A 14,319-nucleotide genomic window follows, 5' to 3' on the forward strand; every position below is an offset into this window, starting at 1 on the left:
ATGTAGTATTTTAGAGATCAAATTTACATTTTCAGTTAAACATGTGAAGGCAAAGCTAAAAAGCAAAGGCGACTCTGTATTGGATCATTGTGTATAAATTTTGGCTCCCATCTCTTCCTCTTATTTCAAATAATCTGTGTAGTTTTTGACAAAAGAGAAAAAAATTAAGTTATTAAAAAGTGTAATTAATAAAACATCTATTCTGAGGAACTCTTACTCTTTTAACAGAGAAATACTCACTGAAAGGATGCCAAAATTTTCAAGTAAAATGATGAACATTTACTTTAAAAAAAACCCCGCATTAAAAGGAACACTATTTTTTCATGTTGATGTTGCCTTGAATTTTAAAAGTGTAATTAAGGCAAATTATTATTACAGGAGCTTTCCCTGATACCTTCCAAATGTGTTAGTTCACCTTCCTCATAATTCCCAGACAGCGCAGTAAGGAATTAGGGAAGTTACAGTACAACAAACTATTGAACACCAGATTGGTGAAGGCATTCCACAAGTTTATTGTTTTATCAAGAGAACATTCATAACAAATTAAATTTTACATAACCCATATTCAATAAACCTGGTTTACTGAGAAAAGTAGAAAAAAAACTTTTTAAACTGAAAATCTTCATCATATATGTCACTGTTCGTTCTGTTGTCCTTCTGTAATGGCAGACACTGCTCCTTGGCCCTTATTCACATCACTAATGCAGGCCCACTGTCCATCTACTGATTCTTTCCATAGAGTTACCTGGAAAAGACCACAAGAATGTTTATTTTAGAACTCGATCTAGAAACAACATAAACCTTGCTCTGAATAATTTTCTTCATTAAGGGTTTTAAATTCGGTAGCTATCTATCAATATGTTTTTGCTCTTAAATTTAATTAGGTATTGCTTGATCAAGACAAGCAATTCTTGTTAGCAGAACACAGACAAGGGATCCTGCAACTTCTGCTCCCTTACTACCCAGGACTCTCAAACTCTCCTTTGGAGAGTTTCTGAAATTAGCAGAATCCATTTTGAGAGAACAGTGCACGAAGGAAGAAATGTTGCTGTTAGACTGCTAAATATATGTTTACAAATGTTGGATTTGTTCACACACGTACACACACAGTCCTCGACTTACAACCAACCACAATTGAGCCAAATAATTAACACAAAATAATTTCTGTTGTTAAGTGAAACATTTAAGTAGGTTTTGCCCCATTTTACAACCTTTTTTGCCACAGTTGTTAAGTGAGTCACTGCAGTGGATAAAGTAAGTAACATGGTTAGGTGAATCTGGCTTCCCCATTAATTTTGCTCGTCAAAAGGTTACAAAAGGTGATCACATGACCTTGGGATACAGCAACGCTCATAAGTGTGAACCAGTTGCCAACCGTCTGAATTTTGATCACATGATCAAGGGGCTGCTACAAAGGTCATAAGTGTGAAAAACGGTCATAAGTCACTTTTTTCAGTGACATTGTAACTTTGAACGATCACTGAAGGACCACATGCATGTATGTGTACATATATGTGTATGTGTGTACACACACAGAGATGACTAAAAGGCCTGTAACAAAAGTTATGAAATGTATGAATGATATGAAAAGATTGGGTAACAATCTCTTTATTAAAGTAAGATAATTAGATTTAATCATCCCAGTGCAATAAACCAGACACATATTTTAAACAACCTTCCACTTTCTCACACCCTTCCACAGAAATTGATTTACTTCAAACATAAACAAGCTGCAACTAAGCTCTTGCTTCAGCTAAAACCTTTGGAACTCATAAGTAAGTGAATCTAGGAAACAGGCAATAAGAGCAAAAGGCTACTTGGATTGATGAAAGGGTTTACTGTAGATACAAGCTACTTTAATACTTACTTTATTATCTCCTCCAGACACAGCTAGAATATTTGCAGTGATGGACCAGCTAACATGCCAGACTACATCACTGAACTTATGGAGTAATTTTGGTGACCATGAGTTTCCAGAGGCATCATCACACATCCAGATAAACACTCTGCCATCCTAGAAGAAGGCAAACAAAGCTGTCAACATTCAGCATCTCCTATGGCAGAATGATACTGACATCCTCTTACTAGAGCCACAGAGTCTACAACCCCATGACACATGGAATTGGTTCAAACTGTGCTCCAAGTTGGCATCTGCCAATCTGTAAACGTATCACACTTCTAATGCTAGTACTTAAAACACCATGGTACAGGTCTTAACTGGATATACTGCTTCAGATTACAAACAGGAGGAACTGGAATTCTATATGACTCTACCTATTCAAATAAATGTTACCACTCAGCTCATTTTACTAAAGGCTGACTAAAAACAACTTTGCTAAAAACCAATATGCCAGAAAAGCTTAAGTTCAAAACTTTCCCCTCAATAAGCTGCTTTTTATAACATGTTAGATATTATTTATTAAACCTATATGTCACCCATTTCATAGAAGGCAATAACAGATATCTTTATCTTTATTGGCTAACTATTAAAGTAAAATTACCTGTGAGCAGCTGGCAATAGTACTTGTTGGCAGACCTATGGAAGGAGCCCAAGCTACATCTCTAACCCAATCACTATGAGCTTCCAATTTTTGTTCTTCTTTCCATTGGCCATCTTCTTCTCTGGAAATATTGGGAGGGGGAGAGATGAAGATTCCGAAAAAGTGGCAAAAGCCAAGATAAATATATTGCGATAAAGGAAATGGCTATCTTAACAAAAATCAGCCATATTCGTACACATAACTGTTGCAGTTAAGTTGGCCTGCTTACTTTCTGATCAAAGTATGAAATGGAGAAGAATTTCAAACAGCTCTGTTTCAAAAACCAACACATAAGTTGTGCGCCAATTGCAAGGTAGTTATTTTTTATGTCTGCTCTGAATAACAATTAACAGATTCTTAACAGTTACAAGGTATCCTTTAGGCAATTAACTTTAATGTCCAGCAAAGTAGGGGGATCAAACAGAAATTCCCCTATCAATTCCCCCATCTGAACATATACAGGGAAAGCAACATTACCACCATTCTGGATAATGGACCCTACTATTTCAAAATTTGTAGTTGGAAGTTTTTCTAAAATTCAATTGGAATCTGCCTCCCTGTGTCACATTTTCAGATATTTGAAAGCAACCATCATATCACACCTCATTCTTTTTTTCTGAAGCCAAAAATGTCCAATTCAGTTTGAAGCTACTTGTGACTATCAAGGGAGTTTTTGCTAAGTGTCCTTCAAAAAAGATTCAGAAGACCTGGTATCTGAATCACCAAAGGAAAATCAGATTTGCTTCATATGCATAGTTTTTTTTTTCATTTAGGCACTGAATCATAACCACCCCAGCTCAACAAATGAATGCAGAAAAACTAGGCAAAAATGTAAAGTAACTGTTGGAGACAAACTAGGAAAGGTTTTAAACTATTTATTTATTTATTTTTATTTTATTTATTTAAATTCCATTTACCGTATATACTTGAGTATAAGCCGACTCGAGTATAAGCCGAGACCCCTAATTTTACCCCCCAAAACTGGAAAAAGTTCTTGACTCAAGTATAAGCCGAGGCTGGGATCCGCCGAGTGGCTTTCAGCACTGGAGAAAATGCAAAATCGCTCGAGACCAAACTCGAAGGAATCAGCTGCCGGTGGGAGCGAGGCGATCCGTGCGGTCCCGTGACAGCCAGTCGGGCAAGCAACACGAAGAGCGGCAGGGCTTTATTTTTGCATCGTGGAGCTCCCCCTCCTCCCAAACTCCCCCTCTCTCCCCCTTCCCCCCACTTCCCAGAGCTGAATACAGGGTATTAACCGGCGGCGGAGGCTTGCAGAACGGCGGATCGAGCCTCTGTCACCGGCGGCTGGATCTGCGCTCCGCAAGCCTCTGCCGCCGGCGGAGGCTGGATCCGTGCTCCACAAGCCTCTGCCGCCGGCTGGATCCGCACCCTGCCGCCGGCAGAGGCTTGCGGAGCGCGGATCCAGTGGGGGGGAAAAGCCCTTTACCAGGATTTGCCTGCATGCCGGCGGAGGCTGGATCCGTGCTCCACAAGCCTCTGCCCCCGGCTGGATCCGCGCCCTGCCGCCGGCAGAGGCTTGCGGAGCACAGATCCAGTGGGGGGGGAAAAGCCCTTTACCAGGATTTGCCTGCATGCCGGTGGAGGCTGGATCCGTGCTCCAAAAGCCTCTGCCGCCGGCTGGATCCGCACCCTGCCGCCGGCAGAGGCTTGCGGAGCGCGGATCCAGTGGGGGGGGGAAAAGCCCTTTACCAGGATTTGCCTGCATGCCGGCGGAGGCTGGATCCGTGCTCCAAAAGCCTCTGCCGCCGGCTGGATCCGCACCCTGCCGCCGGCAGAGGCTTGCGGAGCGCGGATCCAGTGGGGGGGGAAAAGCCCTTTACCAGCATTTGCCTGCATGCCGGCGGAGACTGGATCCGTGCTCCAAAAGCCTCTGCCGCCGGCTGGATCCGCGCCCTGCCGCCGGCAGAGGCTTGCGGAGCACAGATCCAGTGGGGGGTTGGAAAAAGCCCTTTAGCAGGATTTGCCTGCATGTCTCAAGTGCTACCTAATGTGCTTTCAGCCTCAGTCGGCCACTCCACATTGTAATCACGAAGGTAGCTCTCTAACGGAAAGGAAAGGGAAGGGAAGGGAAGGGAAGGGAAGGGAAGGGAAGGGAAGGAAAGGAAAGGAAAGGAAAGGAAAGGAAAGGAAAGGAAAGGAAAGGAAAGGAAAGCCCACCATCTCTCCTCTGCCGCTCGCTCTCGCCGCTCCAGCCCTGGCGAGCCAAAGAGACGAAAGGCCCCGAGCAATAGGAAGGGGATCTCACTAGAGCGGGAGGGGGGAGGGAAAGGGGGGGGAGGAAAGGCCCGATCGCTTTGTGTTGAGCTGGTTCAGCTCAGCCGGACTAGGCGGGGCTGCGGCTCCCAGCTGATGCCGCTGCCGCCATCCAAGTCCGGCCGGCAAGAACTTTTTTTCTCCCCGCCCCGCAGTGACGAGTAAAGCGCGACTTACTTCCTCCTCCATGCCCACGTCGCCTTCTCGCCCAACAATCCCAAGTAAGGGGCGGCCTCAGAAAGGGGCTCTAACTTTCCCCTACTGCTCGAACTTATCTTGGAGAGGAAGGCAAAATCGAGAGAGGGAAGAAGAGCGAGGACTGGAGCAGCGCTTGCCCGGCTTCTCTCCCCTGCAGGGAGCGGCGGGGTCGGTTCTGCCTCCACCATGTTCTCTCTCAAGAGCCTTGTCCCACCCGCAAAACGCCAGCACCGCCGCCGCCGCCCCCTTCCTAGCCAGCCCTCAGCCGCTTCACAAGCACCCGTTGCCGGCCCAGTTCTATCAGACCCGCGCGGCGCCGCACGTACTCCGTTTACATGGCCCCCGTACTTCCCCCACACGTCCCTTCTCCCGCCTCCTTCCCATAACGGCCTCTACCTACCGGACGGCGCCTCAGCTCCCCGTGTCCGCCGCCGCCGCCGCCACCCTGACCAAACCCTCTCTGCCTGCGCGCGCCCTCCCTCCCTCCTCCCTCCTTCCTCTCTGTCTCTAGCTGGGCGAGGCTTCCAGCCGTCACCGTGACGCTACACGCCCAGCTTCTCTCTGATTTCCCTGGCCCAGTCCAGTGATGCTTGAGAGGAAAAAAAAAGCGAGCGGGCGGGCGAGGGGGGGAGGGAAAGGCAAGAATGACCGCTTTGTGTTACCTGCCATGAAACCAGTCCTTGCAGGCATCGCACTCTATCATGAAGCGGGTTACATCGTAGGGCAGCCAGGCAGCGGAAAGAAGCAGGCAGGCAGGGGGCGGAGGAACGGAGACCCGGCGACGTTTGGGGATATTTGGGGAGGCGCCCAAACCTCCCCAAACGTCGCCGGGTCTCCGTTCCTCCGCCCCCTGCCTGCCTGCTTCTTTCCGCTGTGGAAAGAAGCAGGCAGGCAGGGCGCAGAGGAACGGAGACCCGGCGACGTTTGGGGATATTTGGGGAGGCGCCCAAACCTCCTCAAACGTCGCCGGGTCTCCGTTCCTCCGAGCCCTGCCTGCCTGCTTCTTTCCGCTGTGGAAAGAAGCAGGCAGGCAAGGCGCAGAGGAACGGAGACCCGGCGACGTTTGGGGATGTTTGGGGAGGCGCCCAAACCTCCCCAAACGTCGCCGGGTCTCCGTTCCTCCGCCCCCTGCCTGCCTGCTTCTTTCCGCTGTGGAAAGAAGCAGGCAGGCAGGGCGCAGAGGAACGGAGACCCGGCGACGTTTGGGGATATTTGGGGAGGCGCCCAAACCTCCTCAAACGTCGCCGGGTCTCCGTTCCTCCGAGCCCTGCCTGCCTGCTTCTTTCCGCTGTGGAAAGAAGCAGGCAGGCAGGGCGCAGAGGAACGGAGACCCGGCTTCGTTTGGGGAGGTTTGGGGAGGTGCGTGCGCACCTCCCCAAACCTCCCCAAACTTCGGCAGGTCTCCGGCGGCGGTGGCTTGGGAGAGGTGCGCGCGATCCCGGAAGCTCCAAAGCCTCGGACGCGCACAAGTCCTCGGTAAGTTTTTTTGTTGACTGGAGTATAAGCCGAAGTGGAATTTTTCAGCCCAAAAAGTGGGCTGAAAAATTCGGCTTATACTCAAGTATATACGGTATATCCCGCCCTTCTCCGAAGACTCAGGGCGGCTTACAAGCTTAGCAGTAGCCTTCATTCTATGTATATGCCTGCTTATTAGGGCTTTCACACACACACCCCAAGTGGCATTATTACAAAGTCAGCTTAATTGCCCCCAACAATCTGGGTCCTCATTTTACCTACCTCGGAAGGATGGAAGGCTGAGTCAACCTTGAGCCTGGTGGGATGCGAACCTGCAATAATTGCAGGCAGCTGGTGTTACTTAAGGAGGCATTAGCCCACTGCTCCACCAAGGCTCTTTATTTAATCATTTGGCAGATGAAAGAAGCAAAGAAGGTAGCTTTGTAGCAAGGACAAGCAAAAAAATAAAAAAACCCTATTAGATATTTTTTGAGGCTAACTTACCTCCAAATTTTGATAAGATTATCACAGCCACCTGATGCAAATCGTTTGATGTAGTTTGGTTTTTGGTTTGAAGGCTGATCTATGAGGCTTCCTGGTACAACAGCAGGTGCCCAGCTCACAGCATTGCAACCAATCTATGCAAAAATAAATCTATGTAGTTTCATCTAATTTATAGCAAAAGTGAAGACAAATTTTAACAACTATTTGTTTCATTTCTAAACACTTCCCAAGAAATCATTTTGAAGTAATCCCTCCATTATTATGTCTTGAACAATAAAAACATTCCCTCTGTTTAATAGTGCATGAACGTTTATCCAATTAAGGAAAGATTGCCTTTCCTTCCTTACACACATAAAGTTTGTTTTGACTCAGGTTATTTGAACCTGAGATTCCAGTAAAAGAATAAAAAGATTCTACATGCTTTAAATCTCCCTATTCGTTTGCCACATAAAATGTTCAATAAAATGACTCTATACTCACTGTATGTGCATTGCTGATTTTTTTCACTTCCCATTGTCCATCACCAGTATAGCTCAACAAAGAAATAGCCCCATCAGAGCTGCCACAAGCCAGGATCAACCCATAGTCTTGTGGTGCCCAACATACAGAATTAACTGTTAGAAAATGTAGAAACAGATTATATTATTATATGAATCACTCAACTATAAGAGGAAAATATAGAAATCTTGAACCTTTCAGGCTACATTACTTAAATGGATGAAAGTCTACTATGCTGTTGTGATTCCTCGCCAGCCAATAGATCCGGCAGCTGAGTCTGAGGAATCAGATGAGGAGGAGGGGCCTGGAGTGACATTAGAGTCAGAGGAAGGCTCTGAGGAGCTCCAAGACTTACAGTCAGACGAGGAGCCTGGCCCCTCTACTCGCACTCAGACTGAGACACAGCTGTGCTGGGAGCCTGAGTTGGACAGTGATGAAGAACAGCTGGGACAAATCCAGGATGTACGAATGCTCAGGAAAAAGAAGCGAGTAGGACAGAGGAATGCAATGGGGCGGCTCCAAAGGCGAAGGAGAAGGCTTTAGGAAGCCACTCCTTGGCTGAATTATAAAAGGGAAGGTGTGGGAGGTGCTGGATGCCGAAGGCAACCGTTTGTATTGAGGACTGAGTTTCTGTGGACTGTGTTTCTTTGCCTTGGACATTGACTCAGGTCTGTGAGAATAAAAGGGGTTGGTTTTTTCTTGTGGTTCCCGCCTGTTTCTTGGAAGAGGGGTTTCTCCTTGTGAGCATAACAAGGACTCACGTAGGCTGGGACAGAACATATGCTATGGCAACTGCCTTTTTAAAATAAATAAATAAATAAATCTGCAGCTACTAAGTATTAAAAAATTGTAATGGTAACAACAGCACAAATGCCTCCAAGCTGGTATTTTAGTTTGCTGTGCTGCTTTATCCCACAACCAATAATATAATATTACTATATACAGGGAGTGCAGAATTATTAGGCAAGTTGTATTTTTGAGGATTAATTTTATTATTGAACAACAACCATGTTCTCAATGAACCCAAAAAACTCATTAATATCAAAGCTGAATATTTTTGGAAGTAGTTTTTAGTTTGTTTTTAGTTATAGCTATTTTAGGGGGATATCTGTGTGTGCAGGTGACTATTACTGTGCATAATTATTAGGCAACTTAACAAAAAACAAATATATACCCATTTCAATTATTTATTTTTACCAGTGAAACCAATATAACATCTCAACATTCACAAATATACATTTCTGACATTCAAAAACATAACAAAAACAAATCAGTGACCAATATAGCCACCTTTCTTTGCAAGGACACTCAAAAGCCTGCCATCCATGGATTCTGTCAGTGTTTTGATCTGTTCACCATCAACATTGCGTGCAGCAGCAACCACAGCCTCCCAGACACTGTTCAGAGAGGTGTACTGTTTTCCCTCCTTGTAAATCTCACATTTGATGATGGACCACAGGTTCTCAATGGGGTTCAGATCAGGTGAACAAGGAGGCCATGTCATTAGATTTCCTTCTTTTATACCCTTTCTTGCCAGCCACGCTGTGGAGTACTTGGACGCGTGTGATGGAGCATTGTCCTGCATGAAAATCATGTTTTTCTTGAAGGATGCAGACTTCTTCCTGTACCACTGCTTGAAGAAGGTGTCTTCCAGAAACTGGCAGTAGGACTGGGAGTTGAGCTTGACTCCATCCTCAACCCGAAAAGGCCCCACAAGCTCATCTTTGATGATTCCAGCCCAAACCAGTACTCCACCTCCACCTTGCTGGCGTCTGAGTCGGACTGGAGCTCTCTGCCCTTTACCAATCCAGCCACGGGCCCATCCATCTGGCCCATCAAGACTCACTCTCATTTCATCAGTCCATAAAACCTTAGAAAAATCAGTCTTGAGATATTTCTTGGCCCAGTCTTGACGTTTCAGCTTGTGTGTCTTGTTCAGTGGTGGTCGTCTTTCAGCCTTTCTTACCTTGGCCATGTCTCTGAGTATTGCACACCTTGTGCTTTTGGGCACTCCAGTGATGTTGCAGCTCTGAAACATGGCCAAACTGGTGGCAAGTGGCATCTTGGCAGCCGCACGCTTGACTTTTCTCAGTTCATGGGCAGTTATTTTGCGTCTTGGTTTCTCCACACGCTTCTTGCGACCCTGTTGACTATTTTGAATGAAACGCTTGATTGTTCGATGATCACGCTTCAGAAGCTTTGCAATTTTAAGAGTGCTGCATCCCTCTGCAAGATATCTCACTATTTTTGACTTTTCTGAGCCTGTCAAGTCCTTCTTTTGACCCATTTTGCCAAAGGAAAGGAAGTTGCCTAATAATTATGCACACCTGATACAGGGTGTTGATGTCATTAGACCACACCCCTTCTCATTACAGAGATGCACATCACCTAATATGCTTAATTGGTAGTAGGCTTTCGAGCCTATACAGCTTGGAGTAAGACAACATGCATAAAGAGGATGATGTGGTCAAAATACTCATTTGCCTAATAATTCTGCACTCCCTGTAGTGATACATCTGCAGATACTGGTGACAGAAACAAAATTAGCTTTAGCAGGGATGCACTTAAAAGTTGGAAGTGCCTGCGCCCCCCCAAAAAAGATGAGAAAGCAAGAAACGAACATAATCAAAACAGGTAAATACCTACCGAAAAATGAAAGCAGTGTTCCTATAGCCAAATAGTTTGGATAATAGCCCTACCTGAGGAATCATGTCCTGTGTATTCATATGTCTTCTCCCATGTACCATTCTCTTCTTTCCAGACAATAACCTTTCTGTCATAGGAACAGGAAGCTAGGATGTTTCCATACATAGGGTGAGCCCAGGCAACCTGCCACACAGGGCCTTCATGCCTATCGGGGAGGAAAAAAATTACTGCATCCAGTAATTGCTTTTAGTTATGATGTATGGAGAGCATTTTGAAACCACTTTAAAATCATGCATCATGTCAAGTGGTTTATATATCCTGAAAAACCAGTGCTTTTTTCGTAAAAGAAAAAGGTACCGGAACTCACACATGTCTTGCCTAACCTACAAGTTTCCATCCAAAAAAGGTGCCAGAACTCCATTCTGAGCGTTCTATGAGAAAAAAAGCCCTGTGAAAAACTATTCTGTTCTTTATTCACACATATCATTCTTCTTCATCAAAAGCTTCAAAGCAGGCGACAGTGTATTTTTTTTAAAAAAGGAAAAAGTTGTAACATTTCCATTAGTAAAGAAGATTCACTTCTAAAGTTTAACACATCCTATCTGGAGAGTCCTTATAACTACAGGATATAAATCAAATAAATTATTGCCTAATTGTACAGAACTCAAGGTTTACTTCTTAGTGTTTGTGATTCCAATCAATGTTTAGTTAAATCACTTTTTTAAATGAGATGAAGCCTAAGAAAATGGATATACAGTATATAGAATGTAGGATAGGCCAGACAAAGGTTGATTCACAAGAGCTGTCAAGTCGACTATCAGACATGCAAAAAATATATTCTGGCCAAAAGCCAGCAATTTTGTCTATAACTACAACAGAAAAATGGATCACGCAACAAAGAATTATCTGGCTTTCAGCTCACCCTCTTAAGTCAGCTATGAGAATTTGTCCTCCATTCCGGACATCAAATATTTTCACAGATCTGTCTGAAGAGCAGGTTGCCAATCGAGTGCCATAGTAATCCATTTGAGCATCATGCTAGGAAGTAATATAATAAGCTTTTAATAACCCCACAGTTCTGTTTCTATAACGATTTTCAAATCTTTGAAAATGTAATATTTGTATAGCCACATCTCAGAAGTGACTAGCAGCAGCAAAAAAATCTTAAAATAAATTAAAAACAAATTCCCATCCAATACAAAAATATAAAACACATAGATGATGTCATAATCAATGGTTGTTAGCACAACCAGGAAATATATTATATATTAGCTATTTGGCATCAATGAGTGGTAGAATGCAGATTTATAAAGTATTTTACTGGAAAAAAATTATAGTCAACACTTCATCTTAGGGAACCAGAAAAACATGCTAGACACCCAAGAAGCAACCATACTGTCACAGCTCCATCTGTTAATTTTTCACTGAGAAAGCATTTTATTTGCCCTAGATAATTGGCTAGTATCACAACTGCTATCACATTTTTCAAAATCTAATAATATTCCTGTAAAAATGTTACAGGAAATGATTTTTGAAAAATCATTTTGTTTCAGTGCAAATTCCCAGATACCTATTTAATTTATAATGCCCCCCCCAAACTCATAATTTTTGACTATAGACAGCATACCTCAATTTTGGAAAAATTAAAAATATGAAAAACAAAGCACAATCATGGATGTAGCAGAGTCCAGACTGAGACAAGTATTTACTTTCATAGCAGAATGTGCTATATCCTTACCATATTATTAAGATTGGCATCTACTATTTCTAGGCATTTCACAGTAGCAAAAGTTACTCACTGTTATACTCAGAAAATATAACAGATAATGTGTCACTTGCTCCACTCACCCCTACATCTCTATATGGTATACTGGATATGCTATAATATGGTAGATTAACATGTAAATGTATTAAAAATGAACAGCTTCCTTACTTGGACCATGTTCATCATCTAATGCCACATTTTCTGGATTCAACCACTGTATCCCATTCTATCTCTCCAAAGAAAGGGAAGAATTCTTAGCTTTACCATAATTTTCTTTTTCTTTCCAAGTAAAAAGTGATTTTAGCATATACGGTAGGTGTTCCTTTGACGTTTTCTATAGTACATCAGAAAAATATTCATTCCTTGCATTATCTTACTAAAATGAATGTTGCTGTACTTATTTTGGAATAGAAATATATTCTAAAAAAGAAAGAGACAAAATACTTACTATCATATCCTCATGGGAAGTGTCCACTGTATTAATTACAGACACCTAATAGGAAAATACAAAGAAGCTATAATGACACTAATCGATCCTGACCTTATATTTATAATCAAGAATTAAAATACGTAGGACTTGGCAATACTGTTTACAGTAGTTTACCTACATTAACATGATTAATCTCCAGATAATTTTATACCATCCCATATGCATTTTGACTTCTTTGTCCTCAGTTAACCTGTAGAACGTCTATGACATATCGAAACTGATGCTGGTTTAAGGTAACACACGAAGCTAATATTTGTGCCGCCTTTAGCTGACAGGGCAGGAAAAAAAAGTGGTGGCAAAACATCTAGTTTTGAAAACTTGATTCTCATTCTCATACTGACCACCCTGGCCACAAAACTATGACTATCCCAGGATGTAAAAATACCTTAGACCCAGGGCAAAGGTGTTTGTGAACAGGTAGGTCTAATTTCAATAGTTTTATGGATTGTTTAAGCATATCTACTAGTACTACAATCTGTCCTGGTTTCCAGCAAGGTCGATACGGTTATCTGTCCAGAAAGCTGTTACAGGTAGTGCTCAACTTATGATCATTAATTTAGTGACCTTTCAATGTTACAACAGCACTGAAAAAAGTGACTTCTGACCAGTTTTCACATTTCTGACCATTGCAGCATCCTTATGGTTAGGTGATCCAAGTCTGAATGCTTTGGCAACTGGCATATATTTATGACAATTGCATTGTCCCAAGGTTGCGTGAGCACCATTTGTAACCTTTCCAGTCAGTTTCCAACAAGCAAATTCAATGGGAGAAGCCAGGTTCGCTTAACAACCTTACGATACACATAACAACCTCCCTGATTTGTTTAACAAATGTTTTACAAATAATAATAATAATAATAATAATAATAATAATAATAATAAATAAAATAATAATAAAATAATAATAATAAAATAATAATAAAATAATAATAATAATAATAATAATAATAATAATAATAATAATTAATAATAATAATACAATTGTAAAATGGGACAATTGTCTTGTTTAGCAATGGAAATTTTGGGCCCAACTGTAGTAGTAAGTCAAGAACTACCTGTCCAGCATTCAGCATAAATATGCCCTGATTTGGGGGGGGGGGAAATTGCCTTGTTCCTGGGTGCTGCCCAGCTTCCCAACTGTCCTCCACAATATCAAATTAGGTTTGTCACCAAATCCTAGTAACTGGTCTGAATCAGAAGCATTTAAGATCGGTGGATCTTTGATGGAGTCTTTTGAGAAACCCCTGCTTCTTTTTTCAGTTCAGTGCAAGACAACCCCTCCGAATTAAACACAAAATGAATGAAAACCAGGCGCTTGGAGGAACGGGTTTCCCCACATCTCTTGCAAAGCCTCCAGCAATACAGGACGGGCGCTTTCAGGGTCCCCAAAGTAATGGCTTAGATTGGAACAACCGAAGGAGCCTTAGACGTGGCCGGGATTAGAGAAGAGCTGGAGTCGGGGACTGGGTCTCGACTCTTGACCCTCGCCTCGCTCGACCTTCGCCGTTTCCCGGGAGAAGCTCGGTGACCAGCTCAGCCCTTCGGGAACCGGCAACACGACCAGCAGCTACCACCGCACTCCTCATAGTCTGAAGAACCGAAAGGAGCACGTCTGAATACCCTCAGCGAAGGGAGCCAACCCCCATCCTCACCCCTCTCAGTCTCACCATGGTGGTCACGACGACGAGAGAGGAATCTCCACGGGACCAGCCCGGCTCAGCGATACGAACGCCCGACCGGCCGCTCTCAGACGTGGCAAGCAACCCGCAGACCCGGTTGTGCGTACGACCTGCAAAACCTTCCGGCTGGAAAAAAAAACCCCAACCCCGCTTCCTGAGAGGCGCACAGAAGTTCCTCCTGCTGTTGCTGATCCTTTCTTCTTCCTTTCCTTCTCCCAGGCGAGAGGCGCTACGTCTTTCGGGATTTCTCTCTCGACCTCCGTTTTGTAA

At 43.6% G+C, this 14,319-nt stretch overlaps 1 protein-coding gene across 1 annotated transcript; it reads right to left on the reverse strand.

Annotated features, from left to right (window-relative positions):
* Window positions 1-488: 488 nt before the first annotated feature.
* On the reverse strand, window positions 489-14,240 carry SEC13 (SEC13 homolog, nuclear pore and COPII coat complex component). Its single transcript, XM_083356569.1, has 9 exons — window positions 14,038-14,240; window positions 12,329-12,373; window positions 11,038-11,153; window positions 10,169-10,320; window positions 7,452-7,585; window positions 6,972-7,105; window positions 2,502-2,622; window positions 1,868-2,014; window positions 489-745 (listed from the first exon to the last, which is right to left on the reverse strand). Exons 1-9 carry the CDS (start codon window positions 14,038-14,040, stop codon window positions 635-637), a joined length of 963 nt encoding a protein of 320 aa, XP_083212695.1. The 5' UTR covers window positions 14,041-14,240; the 3' UTR covers window positions 489-634.
* Between the last annotated feature and the right edge of the window lie 79 nt (window positions 14,241-14,319).

The sequence above is a fragment of the Vipera ursinii genome (genome assembly GCF_947247035.1).
Source record: "Vipera ursinii genome assembly, chromosome: 2".
Taxonomy (NCBI): domain Eukaryota; kingdom Metazoa; phylum Chordata; class Lepidosauria; order Squamata; family Viperidae; genus Vipera; species Vipera ursinii.